Source organism: Protomyctophum parallelum, assembly GCF_964188405.1.
Source record: "Protomyctophum parallelum genome assembly, chromosome: 13".
Taxonomy (NCBI): Eukaryota; Metazoa; Chordata; class Actinopteri; order Myctophiformes; family Myctophidae; genus Protomyctophum; species Protomyctophum parallelum.
The window spans coordinates 26,973,913-26,999,679 of record NC_139708.1 but is presented as its reverse complement, the minus strand read 5'-3'; the positions used below and the strand labels follow the sequence as shown (position 1 = coordinate 26,999,679).

The window sequence follows — 25,767 nt, the reverse complement described above, 5'->3', positions numbered from 1 at the left end:
CTCCCATGGTGCTTCAGGCCATCCTGACCCATGCAGCAGATCTCCCATGGTGCTTCAGGCCATCCTGACCCATGCAGCAGATCTCCCATGGTGCTTCAGGCCATCCTGACCCATGCAGCAGATCTCCCATGGTGCTTCAGGCCATCCTGACCCATGCAGCAGATCTCCCATGGTGCTTCAGGCCATCCTGACCCATGCAGCAGATCTCCCATGGTGCTCCACAAAGCCATATTAAATGTGCAGCCCGCCTAGTCACCACAAACTTGTCTTCCCCAAAATTGTCAGGGAATTAGTTATATAAGATATAAAATATAAAATATAACTAATTAGTTATATAAAATATAACTAATACAATAAAATAAACAAAATCAAACACAGGAGTGGTGTATTATATTACAAGTTTAGTTCCCCGTATATTTACTGTATTGTCTCATCTGTGTGAAATATTAGATATTTTTCTATTATATTTATTTTAATTGTAGGCCTATAGGCTATACTCATTCATGATAACAGGTATAGACACTAACATCACCATTCTAGGTTCAACAGGATAGAAGTTAGGTGTAATTTGAAGTAATTCAATGTACATTGGTAGCCATCTTTAATTTGAATATTCAAAACATTAATATTTGAAATCCAGCTGATTCCTCACACAGTATTAACTTGATATAGCAAAAACAAGAAAGAAAAAACAGCAATTGTAAGACAATTAAGGAAATTGGGCAAAATATATATATATTTTTTTAAATTTGTAGACTTGCCACTCGAACTAAAATTGTTCTATAGGTTATTAATTGAAAGTCAAACTTTTACATGAGTTCTAAATGACGCTGTGTACAACTTCATTGTAAATTTGTAGGCGGGACTTCCTGAAAAAGCCGAGCTGGACCAATAGGAACGGAAGGACACTGGATGTGCTTCAGAGAGGTCACTGGCGGGCCAATGGGCGCCACGGGCAGGCCGCGCTGCGTCCAATGAGCGCTGGGGGCGGGCGCGCCGCGTCCAATGGGCGTTGAGGACGCGTCTAGGTGAGGTTGTTGAACACAAGGTGACGCTCCGGTCTCATCGATTCGTCACTTTATCCACCGAACCGATCTGCTGCTGTGCTGTCACTGTACTGTACTGTCCATAAACCAGGTAGTTATCATTAAATAACTCTGAATGCTTGGCTTTCATTGGCAATGTGTCTCATGTCTGAAGCTGTCATGCTGTTAATATATTAATAATAACAATGAATGGATGAATTAAGATCTGAACTGGTGTCGGCCATTCAATGAAACATGGATGTTTCATTCAATGACATTATTAAAAAATAGATTTTTGTATTCGTTTTTTTATTATCATGCATGTCATTCTATGACATGATGACACGCAGTGTTATTATAACATGGAGGTCTGACTCTTGTCTGTAGAGACCTTGACACAGTCCGGAGAGAGAGGGGTTGACAGACATGGCTTATATTAGCCCCTCTCGGAACCCTCCGTAAAGCTTTTCTGAAATGTGGATGTCACTTTACAGAAACTTCAGTAGCATTGGGTTCTGCTTGTAGGGCTAGGCTTATATATGCATGTGCATGGTTGGGTCTCCCATGCAGCCTGCAGTTAAGAATGACAGCCAGCCCTGAAATGTCTGCTCGGGGCCTTGCAGGGTGTCTGCAGCACCCGACGCAGTAGCCCCTCTCGGAACCCCCTGGGTCAGCCCAATCCGAACCGAACCGGGCTAACTGGGTCTCAAAAATGTCAGAAACTTAAGTACCATTGGGTTCTGCTTGTGGGGCTACCGACGCAGGGTGTCTGCACTGTGGGTGTCCGCTCTGCAGCTCTGCAGCATATCTGCCTGCCAGACACACACCCACCCCAACCCAACCCACCGGGTGCCTGGGAAGGCCGCCAGAGGTGCATCAACATCGGGGTATTAATTTGCTCTGCCCTGGTCCCGGAGGGCTGGAGGACTCTGGACCGTTTGTTAATTGTTGACCTTCAAGTTGCTTTTTCTTCTGCAGGACTCTACGTGACGGGAGGGGGGGGGGAGTTAGCTAGCTTAGCATCTTAGTTTAGCCTCCGTAGATTCCCTATGGGGAAGCTACGGAGGCTAAGCTAAGGTTGCTAAGCTTTCCCATAGATAGAGGGAAGCTACGGGAGGCTAGGCTAAGATGCTAAGCTCCCTATAGGGAAACTACGAGAGGCTAGGCTAAGATGCTAAGCTCCCTATAGGGAAGCTAGGCTAAGATGCTAAGCTTCACCATAGGGAAGCTACGGGAGGCTAGGCTAATGCTGCTAAGCTAACCAGCCAGCTGCAGCAAAACGAACTGTCTGTGGAGACTTTATATTATTATTATTATCCCAGCAGCCTGCAGGCTCATTGTGGACTCTGTTGAGACAGCACGGTGTCCCACACGGTACGGTAGCAGGTTGGTGACATTACAATAACAACCTTTACCAAGCAGTTCTTTGATGTTTATTATTGGGACTTGGAAACAACGTTTAGCTGTGGTCTACTTTTCTTCTAACATGCTAAAGTGTGTCCGTGTCCTCCAGGGCTTCTAATGGCGTCTTTGAGGAGGAGTAATTATATATCATATCAATAATTGATATTATTATTGATATTAATGATTCATTGTTTTATTAATGTAATGTCTGTATTGGTGTCAATAAACGTGTAACAGTACAGAGTACAGACAGCTTATCTATTCCTGGTTCCAGACGGTCGATAGTTAATTGGATTAAACTCTGGGGTTATTTAATGCATTGACCTGGATGGACAACACGTACTGTTGACATTATTATTATACTGTTATTGTAATTATTATTATTAATTCCTTCATTCAGTGACGTTTTTATTTACGGAAACGTGCATATTAATTAATGAACAAATATTTACAATTTAGCAGACGCTCTTAATCCAGAGCGATTTACATTAAGCAAGAACAAAAAAGCATGGCAATACATCACATACATAAAGAGCATTTATCATGAAACGTGAACGTAACCCTGGAATATCTATATAATTAAACTATACATATAAACTATACATATAGGCCTATTGTGGTGCCATCAGCATCATGTGGTTTTGGCAAATTAATTTGGTTACATTTAATAACTCATTGTCAGTGTTTGTGCAATGTTCTGAGTGGCTCTTTAATAAAGTTATTGTTTTTTTCCCCGTTTTTTTTTATCTTCTGAGCCCCCTTACTGTAATAACCTCTGGCCTGCACTTCGACCCGCACAGACAGGCGGTAAAGGGAACTGTGTGCGTGTGTGCGTGCGTGTGTGTTATGAAACGTGTGGCTGGTCAGGGAAAGTACGTCTTGTTCCTCTCTCTGAGTGCAGGGTTGCTACTAAGCTGCTCTAGGACACTGCTTTGACTCGGTGTGGTTGAACCAACGTTTTCAAGTCCAGACCCAAAAGTGAGATTATAGACATTTGCCCCGCAACCTAAGCTAGTGAAAATAGCAGATCTACAAGCTCACGATCAGCTATTTTGTTTTTGTTTTTAAAAAAAAGGATCATGGAATGTCTTTGATGTGACTTTGTTTACTACTAGCTAGGACACTGCTTTAACTGACTAGCTAGGTCCTAGCTGCTAGGTAGGACACTGTTTTGAAAATGACAGATCCACAAGATCACAATGCGTCACATCCGGACACATTATTTGCAAGCTTGTAGATCGGCTATTTTCAAATTTCCGAAATGTGTATATAGGGCTGAAGTGGTTCATGACATGATGTATGTTCATAATGATGATCAAAACACACAAAGTAACTAAAGTTTTTGTAAAAGTACAATATTTGCCTCTAAAATGTAGTGGAGTAGAAGTAAAAGTATTTCAAATTTGACCTGTGTATGTCTGAGGTGGAGTGGGCATGCGTGCGCACACACATGCGCGCACACCCTTCAGCAGTTGTAGTTTAGCCGTCACCTTGGATGTGTTGTGCACAAGGTCTGCAGACTACGTTCATTGCAGGCAGTATGTTGTGGATATGTTGTCATCCGGTGCTTCATCAGATGTTTTCTGAAACTCGAATTATTTTTTTACCCGGAGGAGTTGAGGACAAACGAGTCCTTATGCACACCTACGGGGGACAGGAGCGTCGGATAAATGAACTGGAAGAGTAGGAAAAGACTGGAATCCCTCACACAGTCTTCACTTACACCGCATTTTATTTAAGTAGCAGCGTTCAGGTCGGTCAGACCTTCATCAGGCATGTAGAAGTTGACCCAGAGGAGTCAGTGGACTGCTGGGTCTGCCCTCAGTGGTCGTTGTACCTCCCAAATAAATAAATCCACCAGTTCTATTTCGTCCCTGCTGACCGCCAGAGGCGGTGCTTTAAGCACTGAATACGTCCCTTCGCGCATGCGCAGTCGAGTATTTTATACCAACAATGTCGGTTGACCCCGTGATGACCCGGAGTCGTCTATAACTTCCGGCAGTCGTCCGGGGCTCAGTCCCTAATTTCTTCTCGCTTTGCGCAAGTTGTACATAGCACAGAGTTCTACAGCAGAATTAAACTGCACGATAACAGAACTATTGCTTTGCTACTACTAAGTCGCCGGTAGTCCCGCGACCATTGTTGGTCGGAGCTGTGACGCGTGCGTTCGCCCTCCAGGGACTGCGACTTAATACTACTATTATTGTATCGTTTTCGAGTGGAGCTGGGCTTCACATCGTCTTCTTTCCCCGTGGGAACAAGGTAAGCAGACAACCCCTGTTCGCATAGGCTGCGTGCGCGCTGCTTCCCTGCAACACACACGGTCGCGTGCTACAAACGGCGACCTGAGCGTCCCGTTTTAGCACCCGTCAAAGTTGAACGGATAGCTCGTTCTCTTTGACAGCTTACGCTGTCTTGTTTTCCCACGAAGGCTGCGCCGCAGTGCTGGTGACGGCAAGCGTTAGCAGCTACCCGCTCCCAGCACGTGAGTCGACGCTAGTATTATTTGTTTACTACTTACCTATACTACTTATACTTATACTACTTATACTTATAAGTGTACTTATCTACTGCTATATTACTCTGCCTCTCTGAGCGAGTCTTTGCTGGCACTGGCCAGCTATATAGCACCGCCGCGTGCTACAAACGGCGACCTGAGCGTCCCGTTTAGCACCCGTCAAAGTTGAACGGATAGCTCGTTCTCTTTGACAGCTTACGCTGTCTTGTTTTCCCACGAAGGCTGCGCCGCAGTGCTGGTGACGGCAAGCGTTAGCGCTACCCGCTCCCAGCACGTGAGTCGACGCTATTATTATTTGCTTACTACTTATACTTATACTTATACTACTTATAAGTGTACTTATTTACTGCTATATTACTCTGCCTCTCTGAATGAGTCTTTGCTGGCACTGGCCAGCTATATAGCACCACCGCGAGGTTACGTCAGTAACCCCGGTTATATGAATTGGCTTGACTGATTTAGTCACTTGTTCTCAAATAGTGTACTTTAATTTCGGCACAGAGCCATTGCCACTTTATAGGTTGGTTTTTCTGAAATTATATATATATAACTATATCATTATATATATATCATATATACTGGTCTCTGCTAGAGCACCCCTTACCTGGCATAGGCGGCGTGCGCGCCCCCTCCCTCCAGCTAAGCGGCCTTTAGCAGCTACAGTAGCCTCTACTGGCACAGGCAGCGTCCGCGCTCCCTTCCTACCAGTTTACGGCTCCACCCCTAGCGACCACTAGCGTCCGCGCTCTGGGCTACATCTGCGGGTTTCCAATGGACGAACCCCGCCACCACCTGTGCACCTCCTGCCAGGCTCCTCTGCGGCCAGAGGATGGGCATGACCTCTGCCCTGGGTGCCTTGGCCCCCAACATCTGAGGGAGGCACTCGGTGACAACCCATGTCACGTGGACGCAGGAGCGTCCAATCTCTCTCGCCGGTAATGAAGGCTAACAAAGCCCTCCCCGGACAGAAGGTACGTTATCGTTTAAAGCGGCGCTATCCCCGCTAAACAGACGTTCATATGATATCATATACTTATCATGGCATAACCTCCTGTGTGTGGGTAAAGGCTGCGTTCGCGCCGCCTCCCTGCTCTGCATACGAGGTCTGTTCGACTGTGAACGCTAGCGCTTATTATAAGCGACTATAAGACTTGCCGAAGGATAAGAACACTGTCATATTACCTTCGTTTGTTAAACACGCTACTTTTTAAGCTTTGTTTAGCCCCTGCTGGTGATGGCAAGAGCCTTGCTGGCCAAAGCCATATACCGATATTGGCAGCATTCAAGCTTAACTGCTTTTGCGAATAGCTGTATTGTTGTTGTTATTATCAGCCCGGTACAGGAGCAGCTTCCTGCGTCCTCCCAGGGTATTGATGTTGCTACCAGTATAGTTTGTAGCAAAATAGTATTAACAGCTACTGGTGTACATAGCCTGTCTGGTTGTTAACCCAGCTGGCCCCCAGTAGTGGGCCTAGCTGAAGCTGCTACCAGTATGTCTGGAGCTCAAAGCTCCATTAACAGTTTTTTGCATATACAGTGGGTGCAACCTGGTTTGTTCCCACAGGTCGGATTAGTGCCCCTGGGTACCTGTAGGTCCTATTAGCCCAGCTGGTCCCCATCACAGAGTATCTGGCGCTGCTGACAGCGTAGCTCACAGCTGCTACCAGTAGCTTAAAGTTAAAGCTGTTTATGAACAGGCTATAGCTTGTCTTGTTTTTTAGTAGCCTAGCTGGTCTCCAGCATAGCTCTCTAACTGGCGCTGCTACCTGTAGTTGTAGCCCAAGCGCTTATTATACTATTGAAGATAAAAAGCTATCTGTATATAGCTTGCCTTACTGTTTGTTGGCCCAGCTGGTACAGGGCAGGCAGCGTATGCGCTCCGCTCCTCCAGCATACGGCCAGCTTGATGTTACTTACTACTAATCGTTTGTTAGCTCAAGCATTTATTAACAGCTATTGGTGTATAGCTTGTTATGTTCATTAGCTGCAGCTGATACAGGCAGCGTACGCGCTCCCTTCCTTCAGCAGGTGGCCCCTATCGGTGGAGCTATCGGTTGTAGCCTTTTCTCCAAAACTAGCTTGTGTCGGTTTATTTAACCGAACCTGGCTGGGGTAGGCAGCGGTAGCGCTCCCTCCTCCCAGCATGAATGCGTAGTAGTGCACACGTGACTAGTGTATTGGAAGTGTCTTTTGTTTCGCTCTGGACTAGCAAACATAAATAATAATGCACTGGAGTTTGGATAAGCGTCATAGTGCCGTGATAAACGGTCACATAGGAAACACTACAGCTGCTACATAGCAGCGTCCAAACCTTAACTGAAGGCTACTTTATTATCATAAATTATAAGTAAGCCTCCGCCGGGGGTACAGGTAGCGTAAAGCTCCCCTCCCCCACCGCGACCATGCAGGTCGCACAGTCTATCTAACAGCAACGTTTGTGTGCTGTTTCTATGATGCACTTTACATCTGGTTGAATCTCAAAGTGCTGCAATGAGCATTTGCATAAACGTGAATGCATATTCACATGCTGCGGCAGGTATAGCAGCATTCAGTTTTTCGATTAAGTCATTATATGCCGATCTAAGTTAAAGCCTCTGCTGGCACAGGCAGCGTACGCGCCCCCTCCCTGCAGCATATGGCCAACACCTAGCAAACCAGTAGCGTCCGCGCCCTGGGCTAGTTGGGACTGGTGTGCACCGGCCGGTCCAAAGGAACCGGTGCCACCACAACGGAGAGCACCCACTTTCGTACCTCGAAAGCCTCTGCTGGTACAGACAGCGTATGCGCTCCCTCAAGCATATGGCCAACACCTAGCAACCAGTAGCGTCCGCGCCCTGGGCTAGTTGGGACTTGTGTGCACTGGCCGGTCCAGAGTAACCGGTGCCACCACAATGGAGAGCTCCCACTTTTGTACCTCGTGTGAAGCTCTCCTTCAGCCGTGAGCCGACCTTGGTCCTGCCCCGTGTGCCAGGAGGAAAAGGTCTGACCGCTGACTACAGCAGATCCGAGACGGCTCAGCTATCTGCAGAGTTGGCCCGCATGAGGGCCATGCTCACTTCAGATAACACCTAGGCACCTCGGAGGGTGCCGAAGCGCCTACCTCTCCGATGCCACAACTGACTCGACGTTGATGTGCTCTCCCCGACAGCTTAAGCTACGCACTTCCATGACTATGAGGAAGATGCAGAAGGCGGTGCCTCCCAGGCATCAGAGCCGGCCTCCCACTTCTCAGCTCATGCGCATAGCCGTGGAACGCATACTAAAGCAGGCAGTCGGCTCCTCCAAGCGCCTTCTTCTTGCTGTCTTCGCCGTCCCCCACGCCTGTACCTGAGACAGCTACAGGCCTGCCGGGCGAACGATCAGGGCCCTCTCCCATCTCTATACCGATGGTGAAATCCTGGCAGCCCTGCCCTGATTGGGAAAAGTGTCCTGAGACAACCCGTTGCGACGTGACACTTTAATAGATTTGAACGCACAAGGCGATAAGGGCTGGCCTGGGTTACATGCCAGCCACCAAGCCTGTCATTGCATCCCTCATTGTGTTCCCCAACGAGGCCCGGCGGCAGAACGCTAGGTGACCTCGACCCCAGTGCAGGAGCACAGACAACCTGCTCACTGGGGCCTCCCGTTCACACTTAATAGTGGCAACGTTAATACTGGCTCAGTCACCTTTGGTGTGTCACTGGAGGCATTGGCGTCATGTCCTCAGAGCGTGGGCGGCTGATGTCCATCGTATCTCTAGCCCGTCGCCAAGTCGGGTTTTCACAGTCAAGCTTGACTGATGAGCCTAGGCCAACTCTCCGTAGTCTCCCTGAGGAGCCAGGAGCACTAGGTGGTTCAGCCGGGCGAGAATCGCCGGAGCGAACCATCCAGGGGGGGAAGACCAGGCTGCAGCTTGCAGGCCTACGACACATCCCGCCTCCCAAAGGGCCGAGCTCCAACATTGATGAAATCATCTTGACTGCCCTCGGAGCTCGCGTATCACCGCCGGCCCACACTAGAGGCCAGCGTGTTCCCTGGCGTCCCACGCAGGGACCTGACTGTGACTGTGACTTTCCGGGCTGTGCAGTGCTTTCTGACGCCAGCCCCCCATATCCGGCGGGTCAAAATGGCCATTATCAGCAACATGACGAGAGCCCTACTATCAGACCAGGAGTGATGTGTCCTCCTGCCCAAGGGCGCAACAGAGGCTGTATATCCTCAGTCACACTAAGGGAAGTCCGATCTACATACTTCCTCGTGACGCAAGACAGACGGGTGTCGACATGTCTTGAATCTGATGGGACCCATATGAAGTTTATGCCAGTCTACTGGGCCGAACACGGCAATGTGCTGGAGCGGCAAGTGGTGCGCTCCGCTCTATAGCACACATTCTCATACTCATGGGACCTTAACCGGGTACTGGACGCCCTGTGCGGGCCTACCTTCGAACCCTTGGCACAGGCAGAGCTGAAGTGGGTGTCATGCAAGACAGCCCTTCTCCTGGCCATTACATTGGCAAAGCGCGTCAGTGAACTGCACGCTCTGTCAGTCAGCGAATCATGTCTGAGGTGGAACGCAGACGGCTCGGGGGTCACGCTGTGGCCAAACATAGCATTCCTCCCGAAGGTGCTGTCGCAGGCTCACCTCAACCGGCCTATCAGGCTGGCTCGATTCAACCCCCCACCGGGGGAGCTGACAGACAAACTGGAGCTGTTGTGCCCAGTCCGGGCCCTGAGAGCCTACATTGAAGCTACTGCACGCATCAGGCGAGCAGAGCAGCTGTTCTTTTGCCATAGTGGTGTGAACAAAGGCGGCGCTCCCTCCAAGCAGCGCCTGTCCCACTGGATTGTAGACACAATCAGCCACGCCTATGAGGCAAGTAACCTCCCCGTACCATCAGGGGTACGGTGCCACTCTACAAGGAGCATTTCCACATCATGGGCTGCCATGAGAGGGGTGCCCTTGGAGGACATTTGTGCCGCCGCCTCATGGGCTTCGGCAGGCACTTTCTCAAGGTACTACAGGGTGAATGTTGCCACTCCCCACCCAGTGGACGTGGCCCTCTTCCCCGAATCCTCCGGTTCTACCCTTTGAGGTCTGTAATCAGGATTCCTCGTGACTTGGCTGGTATAAGTCATTCAGTGCTTAAAGCACCGCCTCTGGCGGTCAGCAGGGACGAAATAGAACGATAGTTACGTATGTAACTACGGTTCTATGAGTCCTGAATGACCGCCAGAGGCACTCTTGTCACTCAGAATCCTCGTGTTCTCGCGAGAAGATTCTGTAGGGACTGAGCCCCGGACGACTGCCGGAAGTTATAGACGACTCCGGGTCATCACGGGGTCAACCGACATTGTTGGTATAAAATACTCGACTGCGCATGCGCGAAGGGACGTATTCAGTGCTTAAAGCACCGCCTCTGGCGGTCATTCAGGACTCATAGAACCGTAGTTACATACGTAACTATCGTTATGTCCTCTTGACTAATGCTAGAAGCTCAGTTGGTAGCAAACACACACACACACACACACACACACTGGATAAAATAATCTGAAATGTTAACATCATGTGTTCTATCTTTTCTTTCTCTCTTTCAGGTTCCAGCCATGTACGCCTGCGCCAAGTTCATCACCTCTCCTGCTGTGGTACGTAGAGCTGTGACTGTTTAGAAATGTGATTATACAGTAAATGAGGTTCATCACCTCTCCTGCTGTGGTTTAAGCATTGTTATTCTTTTTTTTTATTTTTTTTTATCCCACGATTTTGTAACCCATTTTTCACCCCTGTGTCAATCATCTAATCTGATCCTGGGCTCTACACACCCTCCGCCAACCTGGGGAGAGCAACGGACTTAACTCATGCTTCCTTCATGCTTGAGTGTCCAAGTTGCTCCTTTACACCTGACAGGGGGGAGTTTCCCTGGTTGGACGTAGCGCGTGGAAGGAACACGTTATTCCAACCAGTTCCTTTCCCCTCCATCAGGTGCCCCGGCTGGCCAGGGGGAGGCAGTTTAGAGACCATTGTTATTCTGTAGGTATAGAAAAATTGCAGATCCGAGCTGGCGAGCTTGTAGGTCTGCTATTTTTGAGAAATCACGAAAATGTTGCACAAATCTTTGAATGTATATTCTTTCAGAGTGAACGTTTTTTAACTCAAATCTTTTCTTCTGGGTGGGGGTCCAACACTGGAACAACATATTTTCACATAGGGGTCCGTTGCAAAATACAGATAATTCTGGGGGTCCTTGACATGAAATAGTTTGAGAACCACTGACATAGAAACATGGTTTTTTCAGTAAACTGTCAGGATTTAGAAAGCATTTGTAGAATCGTCCTCAGGTCTGAATGGGCAATACAAAAAGGAAATGGAAACGCATCAGCTCCCATTCACAAGAATTCAACACAAACCTTTTCAGGGGATGCTGTCTAATGTCAGTGGTAATATTATTATTATTAAATAAGCACAATTAATAAAATAAAATTAACACCACAGCAATTCAAGGGCTTCAAACACCGTCTGCGAACAACGCGCGTCAAAACCGTTATTTTCAATGAACCTATCCCACACCGGCGGCGTCCGACGCACGCTGACGCTCCAATAGAAACCAGTTCTATTTTCCAGGCGTTACCGCGCGACAACGCCTGTGCCGCGTCGCTGCACACCCGGTGTGTGTTGGGCTTCAGACACCTAAGCAATCTCATTTCTAAGAGGGTGTTCACACAGAGACGATCCACAGTCAAACCGCATAACTTTTTTATCGTTTTGCCCTTTCACCTATACACTGCCGACCAAAACGTTGAATGAATCCGTTCATTTTTTAAACCGGGTCCCAGAGTGGATAAATATGAAACCGCAACTTTTGCGCCACTGTGTGGACGTCCGAATCCGCATATTTCCTGAACCCATGACACAATTCAGGGCCGGTGACCGTTTTGGTTGTTGTCGTGTAGACAGATAGGTTAATTGTTTCGATAAGTGTATATGGTAAACCTTTTGACACCGACTCAGTGATTTTCTTTTGAAACGTCTCTGTCTAAAACAGGGTATACATTTGAGCAAGAACGGCTGCTAATCCGGCACGTCGCGGGTTCGACTCCCGATCCCGACGGCCTTCGCTGCGCGTCACTCCCTGTCTCCTGTCAGCTTACTGTACTCTTTATCACTCCCTGTCTCCTGTCAGCTTACTGTACTCTATCACTCCCTGTCTCCTGTCAGCTTACTGTACTCTATCACTCCCCGTCTCCTGTCAGCTTACTGTACTCTATCACTCCCTGTCTCCTGTCAGCTTACTGTACTCTATCACTCCGTCTCCTGTTAGCTTACTGTACTCTATCACTCCCCGTCTCCTGTCAGCTTACTGTACTCTATCACTCCCCGTCTCCTGTCAGCTTACTGTACTCTATCACTCCCTGTCTCCTGTCAGCTTACTGTACTCTATCACTCCCTGTCTCCTGTCAGCTTACTGTACTCTATCACTCCGTCTCCTGTCAGCTTACTGTACTCTATCACTCCCTGTCTCCTGTCAGCTTACTGTACTCTATCACTCCCCGTCTCCTGTCAGCTTACTGTACTCTATCACTCCGTCTCCTGTCAGCTTACTGTACTCTATCACTCCGTCTCCTGTCAGCTTACTGTACTCTATCACTCCGTCTCCTGTCAGCTTACTGTACTCTATCACTCACTAAGTCCTGCCCTATGCAGGAGCTAACTATTTCCGTAGACAACGCCCTGGTAACGTCTGTCCCAACAGCCAGGAATCTTGGTGTTGTCCTGGACAGTCAGCTCTCGTTCAAAGCTCACATCACAGCTGTCACTCGATCATGTAGGTTCACACTCTATAACATACGACGAATTAGACCGTTCCTCACCCAGGAATCAGCCCAGCTCCTAATCCAGACAACAGTCTTGTCAAAACTCGACTATTGTAACTCCCTCCTTACTGGCCTACCAGCATGTGCACTTAAGCCTCTCCAGCTGATCCAAAATGCAGCAGCTCGCTTGGTCTTCAACCAGCCAAAATTCTCACATGTCTCCCCCCTGCTCCGCTCCCTCCACTGGCTCCCGGTCGCTGCCCGCACAGAATACAAAACTCTGATGCTGGCATTCAAAGCAACCAAAGGTATGGCTCCCCCATATCTTACAAGTATGATTGAACCCTACAAACCCTCCCGCGCACTCAGATCAGCCAACGCAGGGAAACTGGAAGTACCCTCACTAAAAACGCCGGGACAACGCTCCACACGTCCCAAACTCTTCTCCCTTCTGGCTCCAAAACTGTGGAATGCACTTCCCATTGCAGTCAGAACTGCAGCATCACTCCCAATCTTCCGCCGTAGCCTGAAAACCCACCTTTTCAGACTCCATCATGGCCCATAGCACTTACCCTAACCCCTTAGATAGAATTTCTGTTGGCTTAGATAGCATTTGACTTAGACTTATAGCATGTTATGTAGACAGCACTATAATTGTATTGTATATAGTCATAGCACGCCATAGTACATATGTATAGCATAGTAGTGAATATGTATAGTTTATTATGTATAGTGTATGTATAGTTTCATCATATAGATATTCCACTGTTACCTTCTTAGCTTACGCATGTTTCATGATAAATGCTTTTATGTGATGTATTCCCATGCTTTTGTTCTTGCCTAAATGTAAATCGCTCTGGATTAAGAGCGTCTGCTAAATGCCTAAATTGTAAATTGTAATTGTATCACTCCCTGTCTCCTGTCAGCTTACTGTACTCTATCACTCCCTGTCAGCTTACTGTACTATATGACTCCCTGTCTCCTGTCAGCTTACTGTACAGGCCGAAAAGACCACAAAAATATTAGGGCTGTCAATCGATTAAAATATTTAATCTGATTAATCGCATGATTGTCCATAGTTAACTGTGATTAATCGCAAATTAATCGCATATTTTTTATCCGTTCTAAATATACCTTAAATCAGTGGTTTTCAAGGTTTTTCATATCAAGGTCCATTATTTATTCTGCATTTGAGCCACGGACCACCATTTGATGACATTTAGCCTTCCAGACCCAAACTAAAGAACTGTATTGATGTTGGCCAATGGTACCTTTACAAGAGATAACAGGCCATGTTGATCAAAATAACATGTTTTCTAAGTTTTCTAATTGTGTAGACTTAAATTAACTTAAGTAATGCAGCTGTTTAACAATGATTCAATTCTTCAGTGTAAAATTGCCATGCATCTCTCAACCATTCTGTCAAACTTCACAGTGCGTTAATCGCGCGTTTAAAAAAATAGTGCCGTTAAAAGGATTGTGAGTTAACTAGTTAATAGTGCGTTAACTTTGACAGCCCTAAAAAATATATTTAAAAAAATAACATGAGGGATAAACATTTAATGAATGATTGAAGCAATTTTTATTTTTTAAACATACTTGGGAGTTGTGTGTGTCTTTGCATACATCTGTGTGCCCCACTGTGCATGTGTTCTTACTCGGGGTTTGTCTGTGTCTGTGTGTGTGTCTGTGTCTCTGCCTGTGTGTGTGTGTGTGTGTGTGTGGGTGTGTGTGTAGCTCCGTGGGGGGTCCAGAGTCCTCGCCCGGCCAGTCTCCGTGTCCGTCTTCAACAGACCTGAAACCACAGTGGAGTCGCAGGTTAGTGTCTTGTCTGTCTGTCTGTCTGTCTGTCTGTGTGGAGAGACAGACATGTTAGTGTCTGTCTGTCTACCCCTACCCGGGGTAGAACAAGTCTATACCCCTACCCGGGGTAGAACAAGTCTATACCCCTACTCGGGGTAGAACAAGTCTGTGACTTGTTCTTTTGCCCTTTTGCCCCAAAGTCCCCAAATAAATATTATATTTTTTGATATTCAGCTATAGTGTAGATTTTTTTTTTTTTAAGAGATTTTTTTGCGGCTTACGCCTTTTATTGATTTTTTAAGGGACAGATAGTAGGCTGACAGGAAACGGGAGAGAGATGGGGGGATGACATGCGGTAAAGGCCGTGTCGGGTCCGGGAGTCGAACCCGCGGCACACCGCGACTGGATCACCAGTCCGGTGCCCAGACCGTTACGCTACGGCCTGGGCCATAGTGTAGATTTTACACAAGCATTAAATTCCCATTGACAATGGGTGGAGAATTTACATCATATAGACATCATAATCGCCTATTTTTGTCCTACGCAAAGACATTTATTTTTTCATTGACAATGAATGGATGATTACATGGTAATGAGAATGTATTGCTTATTTTACTAACCAAGAATACGGGTCAAGTTATTGTGGAACATAGGCCTGCTAGTTGGTTATTTCTGATGTGAAATGGCACATGGGATGACCAAAAATGACCACCCCAAAATCGGTGCACACTAGGGCATTAACCAAAAAATATTCGGGTAGTCTACTAGCAAAACGGTAGTCGACACAAATCAAGTATTCGAGTTTCGAGTATATATTATTTTTAAGACATGCAGCTGTGAGCTCTGCTGTTTTGTTGGTAGTTCTCCGACTTAAGTACAAATCCATTCCTGGCTGATTGTTTTCATATCATATAGCCTACAAGCCTACTGTACGTGGGTTTTGCCGTCACTCGTGTAGGTGCGGTGGGTGGTGGAGGCACTGGCAGCATTCAAGACAGATTTTCTTTGGGAAAAGCATATGCCTCATAGGCTCATATATATGCAGGGCTGCACATAAGTGGTGCGCCAGTGTGCATGCACCGTCAAAATTCATAATGCGCTGTCAATCAAGCACAGGGAAGCGCTTCTGCTCTAAATGATGACGTAAGAAATATATATAGTATATATATAGGCATATACTATATACGTATACATATATACTCTATACTCTATACTGTATAAAGTGTGTAGTTGATTAGCGGTATACTGTGGTTACTTTGTGCCAAAAACCATGACAGCTGTCCCGCCATTTGATGTTTATGCAAGAAAACAGCAAATCTGTGCCTGGTTTGCTGGGACCAAATGACCATATTTCTTACGTCATCATTAAGAGCTAGTCATACATATACACACCACGTACTCTGGTCCCAGCAGATCAGCCACAATTTGCTATTTTATTTTTACTGATTATGTATATAGTATACGTATGACTAGCTCTAAATGATGACGTAAGAAATATGGTCATTTGTGGTCATTTGGTCCCAGCAAAACAGGCACAGATTTGATGTTTTTCTGCATAAACATTGAATGGCGGGACAGCTGTCACGGCGGAAGAGACCGGGCGAAAACATTACTTGCGCGCTCTGCTTGCGCAAGTAATTATAACCTCCTAGGTTGTAGCTCCTTCTAAAGCTATGGACCAGAGCTAATCATAACCATTATAAAGACCAAATTAACTGTGGTTGTAACTTTTATGGTTGTATGAATTATTGAATGAAAAACATCGCATCGCACTGTCCCCCCTGGATCATATTTTCTCATATTATTGTCTACAGGTAGGACCCCAAGATATGTCAAAATATGCTGTAATGTGAATCAGCAGGCTTTTAAAAGCTCCAATGCCTTGTCCTGACCTATTAATACTGTAATAATAACAAACAAAATTGCCGCTTAATCACAGGAAATACATTGTGATACCATGTTTTACCCACTTTATATTCATGTGGAACCTAAGGAGGTTTTTCAGGTCGGCGGCGTAGGCCTAATATCTCTATGCCTCAAAACATCTGGAATGACGAGATATTGTTCTATAAGTCTTCTATGGTAGGTGGTAATACTACCAATCAGCAGCTTATTCGCTGTTTCAGATATTTATTAACTTTTTTGAGCACTGTGTGGTGTGGGGAACTAACTGACTGGGGCCAAATTGGTTTCCATAAGGCCATGCAAAATAATACTTTGGTCTCCGATTGGCTGTCATTTTTGGGCTGAGTAGGTAGGGATTTATTTTAATTTTTAATTTTATTATTTTCGTATCCCCTACGGCAATGATAGGCTTCTTTTTTAATAACTTCAATATTTGCCTGAGTATAGCTAACTAGTGCTACAGGTTAAACATTGCATGCTGAGTGAAGTGAACCGTTCCGACACAGATAGGCGGCGTCCTATGCCATGTCAAGTATATGTATAAGTGTTGGGCTTAATTCTTATAATATAAGGTGACGGTCCCTTGGATGAAATCATGAACAGTCACACCTCTCTCTCTCTGTCTCAGTACTCTTAGTATGCTCTTAGTATACTCTGTCTATATCTAGGGCTCTGGGCTATTCTCCCTGAAAATACACAAGACTGATATAATATAGTCATATATTATATCTCCATGTATAGGCGTTGCTTCCTGTGGTGCTGAGGCGTTCCCTGCAGACCAGCGCCCCCTGCAGGGACATCGACACGGCGGCCAAGTTCATCGGCGCCGGCGCCGCCACAGTGGGCGTGGCCGGCTCTGGAGCCGGCATCGGAACAGTGTTCGGAAGTCTCATCATCGGCTACGCCAGGTACGGACGCACACACCGCAATGAATGCACACACCGCACGCACGCACGCACACACACACACACACACACACACACACACACACACACACACACACACACACACAAAATAAACTCTGGCCTCTCGTTTTTAGCAGGGAAAGACACTAACAATTGTGACTCTTTTTTCATACAGTGACAGTCATAGTGGAAAGACTAACTGTTCAGGAGAGGAGAAACTGTTTTTATTTTTATGCTAAATGAGTTAATGGCACAGGCAGACTCTTCACATACTAGACTAGAGCATGTCTGAAATAAGTGTCAGAGCTGAAATCGACATGTAAATATGAAATAAAGGCTTAACCCATTTTGGGGGCGGGAACCCCTTTTAGTGTTTTAAACATTATGTTATAATTTAGCTATTGAAAAATAGCAGATCTACAAGCTCATAGCTATGAGCTTGTAGGTCTGCTATTTTTGAAAAATCGTCAAAATATTTATTTCAGAAAACTGGAGGATTTAGAAGATTTCAGGCCCAAATGGGTTAAACATGTAGCTAGGTGTAATGTTAGAGTCCACAAAAATTCAATGACTTAGCCTCGTCATAATTTAGTCGGGGAAACTCTGGTTCATCAAACTGTTAACTAAAGATCACGTTTCAATTCTCTGATTTAAGAAACTGAATGCATTTCCCTGCAGTTTGAACAAAACCAACAGCCTCTGAAACTGGGGTTTCCAACTTGACCGACACGTGAAAGCGAGGAGCCAGCAGTAGTTCTGTTTTCCATATCATTGCTGTCGGGAGGAAACCTCATAACTCCATATTTGAGGTTTTTCTTTTTTTGGCATAAATCAGTGCTATTGCCTTTACGTCTGCGTGTTGTTTCGAAAATATTGAACCAATAAAAAGTAGTAAAAAGTGCTTTGGACAAAACCTCTTAACTCCATTGGACCCTAAAAATGTCTGCTAAAGCAGCTAACTCCACCACCTCCCTCCCTCTCATGGAAGTAATTGACAATATATATAAGTTACAACATCAACTTTGATGAGGCTGTATTGCTTTGTTTTAAAAAATATAAGGTTTTCTTAATTTCCTGAAAACTTTATATTTTTCATTTCCTGAAAAATATTTTGTAGTTCTGAGGTTTCCTCCCGACAGCAGTGTTTGAAGCATTATGTTATAAAATGGTAAATGGTGCATTTATATAGTGCCTTTATCCAAGGCGCTACATAGATTGTGCATTACATTCACCCATTCACACACACATTCACACACCTTTACATAGATTGTGCATTACATTCACCCATTCACACACATTCATACACCGGTGGCGGAGGAAACCATGCAAGGCACCAACCAGCACATCAGGAGCAATTAGGGGTTCAGAGTTCAGAGAAGGACACTTCGACACTAACTCTGGGGGAGCCCGGGTTCCAACTGGCAACCTTGGCGGTTACCATCCGGAAGCTCTACCCCTGAGCCACCGCTGTTATACTTTAGCTATTGAAAAATAGCCGCGCCTACGAGCTTGTAGGTCTGCTATTTTTGAAAGATCGTGAAAATGTGCCTGTAATGGTGGTATTTGACCCCCTGTGCCAACCAAACGCCCACACTCTCTCTCTCTGTGTGTGTGTGTGTGTGTGTGTGTGTCTTATGTCTCTCGCCCCATGCAGGAACCCGTCCCTCAAGCAGCAGCTGTTTTCCTATGCCATCTTGGGCTTTGCTCTGTCGGAGGCCATGGGACTGTTCTGTCTGATGGTGGCCTTCCTCATCCTGTTCGCCATGTAGAGCCTCCTCCACCATGGGACTCCTCCGCCACCTCCTCCACGTTTCATCTTCTACTCCACCTTCTGTCTGACTCTCTAGCCCAACTCCAACATCCCCAGAATCTCGGCCACTCGCTCCCTCACTCAACACTTTTGACGGTCACCGGTCACGTGACCGGCATCTTGTGGACTTCACACAACTCTTACATGGATGTCTTTAAATACGGCTGGATTGAAGGTTGAGGTCTTCAGAACGGTGGGACTGTCAACCAGGCCATTCCAATTAAAACTGATAAAGGAATTATTGTATAAAATAACAAAGCATCTTCAACCTTAACAGAACACAGTACGTTCTCGTTCTCTAATGTAAGTTCCTACCTGCTTTATTTTGTTCCGTTTTTTTTCTTGTTTTTGTCCGTCAAGTTTTATGTTTAAGAGAATAAGAGAAACCTCCCTTTTCAGTTTTCTGTCTGAAAAAATAAACGGTTGGATAACTAAATCTAAACAACACCTTGTCTTGGTTTGTTACCGTGGTGTGATCTAAAAATTGTTACTTTTTATGATTCAAATTAAAAGTAGACTAATATGCTGAGTTTTCTGTACACAGATTTAAAACAATAAATAAAGGATGTAGACAGGTGGATCCCGGCATGAATAGTATAACATATAGGTTTCACCAGGTCTAAATGGGCTAAAAGGAGGGTAACAAGACTACTCGCCCCGTTTCTGTTTTCCTCCCAGAATTTCCCCCAGTGAGGGGTGGGAGAGGCTGGACAGCAGACGGCTGGACTTTGAATTTCACTAACTATAAACTTTCATGACAGCAGAACAGCCTAAGTACAAATATAATTTATGAAAAGCTACTACAGTGAAGTCTGTTCACAGAAGTTGTTGTAGGATATGTGGGGATTATCTGACGAGGTACCATTTGAGGGGGCAAAACCTTACATATACTAAATAATACTAAATTGTTTATAGGTTCAATATAAGTCAAATAATATAGCCTTTCCACAGGAGTATCTTTTTATATTTTTCCAAAAAGAATACAAACAGCACGCACCGGGGCGAGTACTCCAGTATTCAAAAGGAGGCCTCAGGTCTTCAAATGCAGTGTGGAAAGCTGAAGGTTTTCACCCCAAGGTCTTGTACTGTGCTTTCTTCAAACTGTTAATGACATTGTCACTTTTAGGCCAACACTTCCCTCTAGTGGTTATTCAGAGTAATTACAGCCTTACGCGTTTCAGATGTCTACAATAAATACGGTAGTAATACTACACGGTACTGCTGCAAATATGTTTGTTTTCTTTAACCAGGCAGAACAAATAATGTAATTAAATATTTAACAATCTAATGAATAGGTCTAGTTTATTATAGAACTAGTTATTAGTTAATTAATATAATAAATAATACTAGACTGTGTTTATTTTCTTAAATAAACATAATTTAAAATGTATTAATGCATAGAACCAGTTTGAACGTAATAGAACAACTAGTTATTAGAACACAGCACACCTAGCTGGAAAGCTCTGTCTCAGAACGCACCTTATGGAGGCAGCTCTGCCATATTGGACTTCAGCGGTTTGAAGAAGAGAGAAAAAAAGATGGGTTATAGCCCATCGTTTTTTTCATTTTTTTATCCTCGTTTTTCATCATTTTTGACCATGTGCTACAGCCCATATCGTACTATACGACGCCGTTTTTCATCATTTTTGAGGATTTTCATTTTTTTTATCCTCGTTTTTCATCATTTTTGAGCTATAGCCCATATCGTACGGCATACTATAGCACCCCGTTTTTCACCATTTTTGAGGATTTTTCTTTTTTTTTTAATCCTCGTTTTTCATCATTTTTGACCATGGACCACGATGGACATGTTGGCCAGAAAAGGAATCTTTGAAATGTTTCATAGTTATAGAAATATAAGGCTTATATTTATAAATGCCCATCGTTTTTTGATTTTTTTTTAATCCTCGTTTTTCATCATTTTGGACCATGGGCTATAGCCTATATTGTACGGCATACTATTGCACGCCGTTTTTCATCATTTTTGAGGATTTGAAAAAAATGAAAATAACGATGGGTTTCGTTTTTTGAATTTTTGATTTTTTTTTTTATCCTCGTTTTTCATCATTTTGGACCATGGGCTATAGCCCATATCGTACGGCATACTATAGCATGCCGTTTTTCATCATTTTTGAGGATTTGAAAAAGATGTAGGACTAGTAGCATGCCAAATGTTGTGCTATTGCCATGGACCACGATGGACATGTTGGCCAGAAAAGGAATCTTTGAAATGTTTCATGGTTTTAGAAATATAAGGCTTATATTTATAAATGTCTCAAATTAGAAAGCCTTATATTTCTAAACATACTGTATGAAACATTTCAAAGATTCCTTTTCAGGCAAACATGTCACTGTAAAATGAAGTAGCATTGAACGACTTTTAACCCCCCCCCCCCCCCCCCCAGTCCTACAAGCAGTCATTTCCGGCCTCTAAAGCTAAGTGTAATGAGTTTGCATGCTTTTTTGATAACAAAATCTTTAACATTAGAGCTGATATTATGAATGGTGCTGCTGCTAGCGCAAACCTTCAAACAGCAGCTAATGGTCCCAGGGTAGATCTCTCCAGGGGGAGCCTAATATCGTTCTGCGCAATTAATGAAGACGAACTCCGCAAAACCATATCCCAGATGACATCATCCTCCTGTTCATTGGATACAATTCCCACCACCTTTCTCAAAGAGGTCTTAGACAGTGTGATTGGAGATATCCTAAAAATTGTAAACGGCTCTCTACAATCAGGCGTCTTCCCAGACTCACTGAAGACTGCCGTAGTTAGGCCCCTACTCAAGAAACACAATCTTGATCCCTCTGTTTTGGGTAACTATCGACCCATTTCAAATCTACCCTTTCTGGGCAAGGTTTTAGAAAAATGCATCTCTCATCAATTGGATGTATTTCTACAGAACAATAATGTGCACAACAAATTCCAATCTGGCTTTAGGAAAGGTCACAGCACAGAAACAGCACTTGTAAAAGTAATGAATGATCTTAGGGTGTCTGCTGACAAGAAACATGTATCCGTTCTCTTACTTCTAGATTTAACGGCTGCATTTGACACGATTGATCATTCAATTTTAATACAGCGTCTGGAGCACTGGATACGCCTGTCTGGTACGGCCCTGTCCTGGTTCTCCTCCTACCTATCAAACAGAAGTTACTTTGTCAATCTAGCCGAATTTGACTCAGACAAACACGACATCAGTTCTGGTATTCCACAGGGCTCGATTCTTGGTGCCCTCACTGCAATAAACAATGTGGCGCTCGGATTGGACTTCAGTCACCTCAAAACTCACCAGTAGAAGAAGTAAAAGTCATCATCGGATACGATGGACTACCATAAGAAAGTAAGTGTGTGTGTGTGTGTGTGTGTGTGTGTGTGTGTGTGTGTGTGTGTGTGTGTGTGTGTGCGCGCACGCGCTACATGAGTAATAATACAAATTATTCTTAATTTATTAATCAAATGAATGAATGAATGATTTTTTTTTTTTAATATCATTTACGCATTTTTTGGTCTAATAGACGTCTAATATTCGTCTAAAGGGCCGTCTAAAAATGGGATAAAAAACGTATAAAAATGAAAGTTTTTTAGACGTCTATAGACGTCTAATCAACCGCTAATCAACGTCTAATCTAAGGATAGACGTCTAAAAAACTATCATTTTTAGAACTTTTTTATCCCATTTTTAGACGCACGTCTAATAGCCGGCTATTGCTCAGTGGGTCGTTTTTCATCATTTTTGACCATGGGCTATAGCCCATATCGTACGGCATACTATAGCACGCCGTTTTTCATCATTTTTGAGGGTTTGAAAAAAAGATGGGTTATAGCCCATCGTTTTTTTCATTTTTTTATCCTCGTTTTTCATAATTTTTGACCATGGGCTACAGCCCATATCGTACTATAGGACGCCGTTTTTCATCATTTTTGAGGATTTTCATTTTTTTTATCCTCGTTTTTCATCATTTTTGACCATGGGCTATAGCCCATATCGTACGGCATACTATAGCACCCCGTTTTTCACCATTTTTGAGGATTTTTCTTTTTTTTAAATCCTCGTTTTTCATCATTATTGACCATGGACCACGATGGACATGTTGGCCAGAAAAGGAATCTTTGAAATGTTTCATAGTTTTAGAAATATAAGGCTTATATTTATAAATGCCCATCGTTTTTAGATTTTTTTTTAATCCTCGTTTTTCATCATTTTGGACCATGGGCTATAGCCTATATTGTACGGCATACTATTGCACGCCGTTTTTCATCATTTTTGAGGATTTGAAAAAAATGAAAAAAACGATGGGTTATAGCCCATCGTTTTTTGAATTTTTGAATTTTTTTTTATCCTCGTTTTTCATCATTTTGGACCATGGGCTATAGCCCATATCGTACGGCATACTATAGCACGCCGTTTTTCATCATTTTTGAGGATTTGAAAAAGATGTAGGACTAGTAGCATGCCAAATGTTGTGCTATTGCCATGGACCACGATGGACATGTTGGCCAGAAAAGGAATCTTTGAAATGTTTCATAGTTTTAGAAATATAAGGCTTATATTTATAAATGTCTCAAATTAGAAAGCCTTATATTTCTAAACATACTGTATGAAACATTTCAAAGATTCCTTTTCAGGCAAACATGTCACTGTAAAATGAACCTAAGTACCATTGAACGACTTTTAACCCCCCCCCCCCCCCCCCCAGTCCTACAAAAAAAATCTTTAACATTAGAGCTGATATTATGAATGGTGCTGCTGCTAGCGCAAACCTTCAAACAGCAGCTAATGGTCCCAGGGTAGATCTCTCCAGGGGGAGCCTAATATCGTTCTGCGCAATTAATGAAGACGAACTCCGCAAAACCATATCCCAGATGACATCATCCTCCTGTTCATTGGATACAATTCCCACCACCTTTCTCAAAGAGGTCTTAGACAGTGTGATTGGAGATATCCTAAAAATTGTAAACGGCTCTCTACAATCAGGCGTCTTCCCAGACTCACTGAAGACTGCCGTAGTTAGGCCCCTACTCAAGAAACACAATCTTGATCCCTCTGTTTTGGGTAACTATCGACCCATTTCAAATCTACCCTTTCTGGGCAAGGTTTTAGAAAAATGCATCTCTCATCAATTGGATGTATTTCTACAGAACAATAATGTGCACAACAAATTCCAATCTGGCTTTAGGAAAGGTCACAGCACAGAAACAGCACTTGTAAAAGTAATGAATGATCTTAGGGTGTCTGCTGACAAGAAACATGTATCCGTTCTCTTACTTCTAGATTTAACGGCTGCATTTGACACGATTGATCATTCAATTTTAATACAGCGTCTGGAGCACTGGATAGGCCTGTCTGGTACGGCCCTGTCCTGGTTCTCCTCCTACCTATCAAACAGAAGTTACTTTGTCAATCTAGCCGAGTTTGACTCAGACAAACACGACATCAGTTCTGGTATTCCACAGGGCTCGATTCTTGGTCCTCTGCTGTTCTCCTTGTACATACTGCCATTGGGCAAACTCATTACCAATTACGGAGTCAATTTCATTTCTATGCTGATGATACCCAACTATATCTTTCTGTGGCCCCAGATGATCCCTGTGCTTTAGACCCGCTGTTGACCTGTCTATCTAGCATCAAATGTTGGATGAGTGAGAACTTTCTCAAGCTAAATGAGGATAAGACAGAAGTTCTCATAATCGATCTAGCGAGCAGAAAGAATCAATAATAAGCAGACTTGGCAACCTGACTGTAGAAAGTAACAGTACAGTAAAGAACCTGGGGTTATTATTGATTCTGAATTGAATTTTAATTCACACATTAAACATGTTACCAAGATTGCCTTTTTTCACCTTAGAAATATTGCACGAATCAGAGCCTATTTGTCCTTGGACGATGCAAAAAAACACTAATCCACGCCTTTGTTTTTTCTCGGCTTGACTACTGCAATGCACTCTTTTCAGGACTGCCTAAGAAAACAACTGACAGATTACAACTTGTCCAAAATGCAGCAGCTAGAGTTTTAACTAGAACTAAGATGAGAGAACATATTACTCCAGTTTTGGCATCACTGCACTGGCTTCCGGTTGTTTTTAGGATTGATTTTAAAATTATTTTACTTGTCTATAAAGCTCTCAATGGTCTCGCGCCCTCCTACCTACATGACTGCCTGCATAAATATGTCCCAAACCGGCCCCTAAGGTCTTCCACTGCTGGCCTGCTCGCTTTGCCTAGAGAGGTGGCAACTAGAAAATACGGGGAAGCAGCTTTTTGCTTCTACGGGCCGTCGGCATGGAACAAGCTCCCACTGTACATTCGTCAGGCAGCCTCTGTAGACATTTTTAAAGCTCAGCTCAAGACCCACCTCTACAACATTGCTTTTAAGTGATTTTTTATTTTTTTTGTTATTCATGTATTACTGCTTGTTTTTTATTGTCGTTTTTTTATGTCGTTGCCCTGCTTTATCTGTTCTTATCTTTGTACCACTGCCTTCTCCTGATTCGACACTGCGCTATTGTCCTATTGTTTTAAACTGCATGCCTGTTTTAATGCTGTTTTGTTTTGCTTTTGTTTTTATTATTTTTTCTGCTCTGTAAAGCACTTTGAGCTAC

At 44.3% G+C, this 25,767-nt stretch overlaps 1 protein-coding gene across 3 annotated transcripts; it reads left to right on the top strand.

Moving 5' to 3' along the window:
* Positions 1-1,036: 1,036 nt before the first annotated feature.
* LOC310869715 (ATP synthase F(0) complex subunit C3, mitochondrial-like) lies at positions 1,037-19,608 on the top strand. Of its 3 annotated transcripts, none has more exons than XM_083780574.1 (5): positions 1,037-1,137; positions 10,527-10,574; positions 14,478-14,558; positions 17,190-17,356; positions 19,008-19,608. In XM_083780574.1, the coding sequence occupies exons 2-5, from the start codon at positions 10,536-10,538 to the stop codon at positions 19,120-19,122; spliced, it is 402 nt and encodes a 133-aa protein (XP_083636700.1). In that variant the 5' UTR covers positions 1,037-1,137; positions 10,527-10,535; the 3' UTR covers positions 19,123-19,608. The 3 variants fall into 3 exon arrangements, with proteins under 3 accessions (XP_083636700.1, XP_083636701.1, XP_083636702.1); XM_083780575.1 differs by lacking the exon at positions 1,037-1,137 and adding an exon at positions 2,346-2,411; XM_083780576.1 differs by lacking the exon at positions 1,037-1,137 and adding an exon at positions 3,386-3,407.
* The last annotated feature ends 6,159 nt before the right edge of the window (positions 19,609-25,767 follow it).

What these genes read in the sequence shown, in the direction of transcription:
- LOC310869715 (XM_083780574.1), top strand. Translation starts at nt 10,536, where the DNA reads ATGTACGCCTGCGCCAAGTTCATCACCTCTCCTGCTGTG. An exon ending in TCATCACCTCTCCTGCTGTG is followed by an intron (nt 10,575 to 14,477) that starts GTACGTAGAGCT and finishes GTGTGTGTGTAG; the next exon opens with CTCCGTGGGGGGTCCAGAGT. An exon ending in AAACCACAGTGGAGTCGCAG is followed by an intron (nt 14,559 to 17,189) that starts GTTAGTGTCTTG and finishes CTCCATGTATAG; the next exon opens with GCGTTGCTTCCTGTGGTGCT.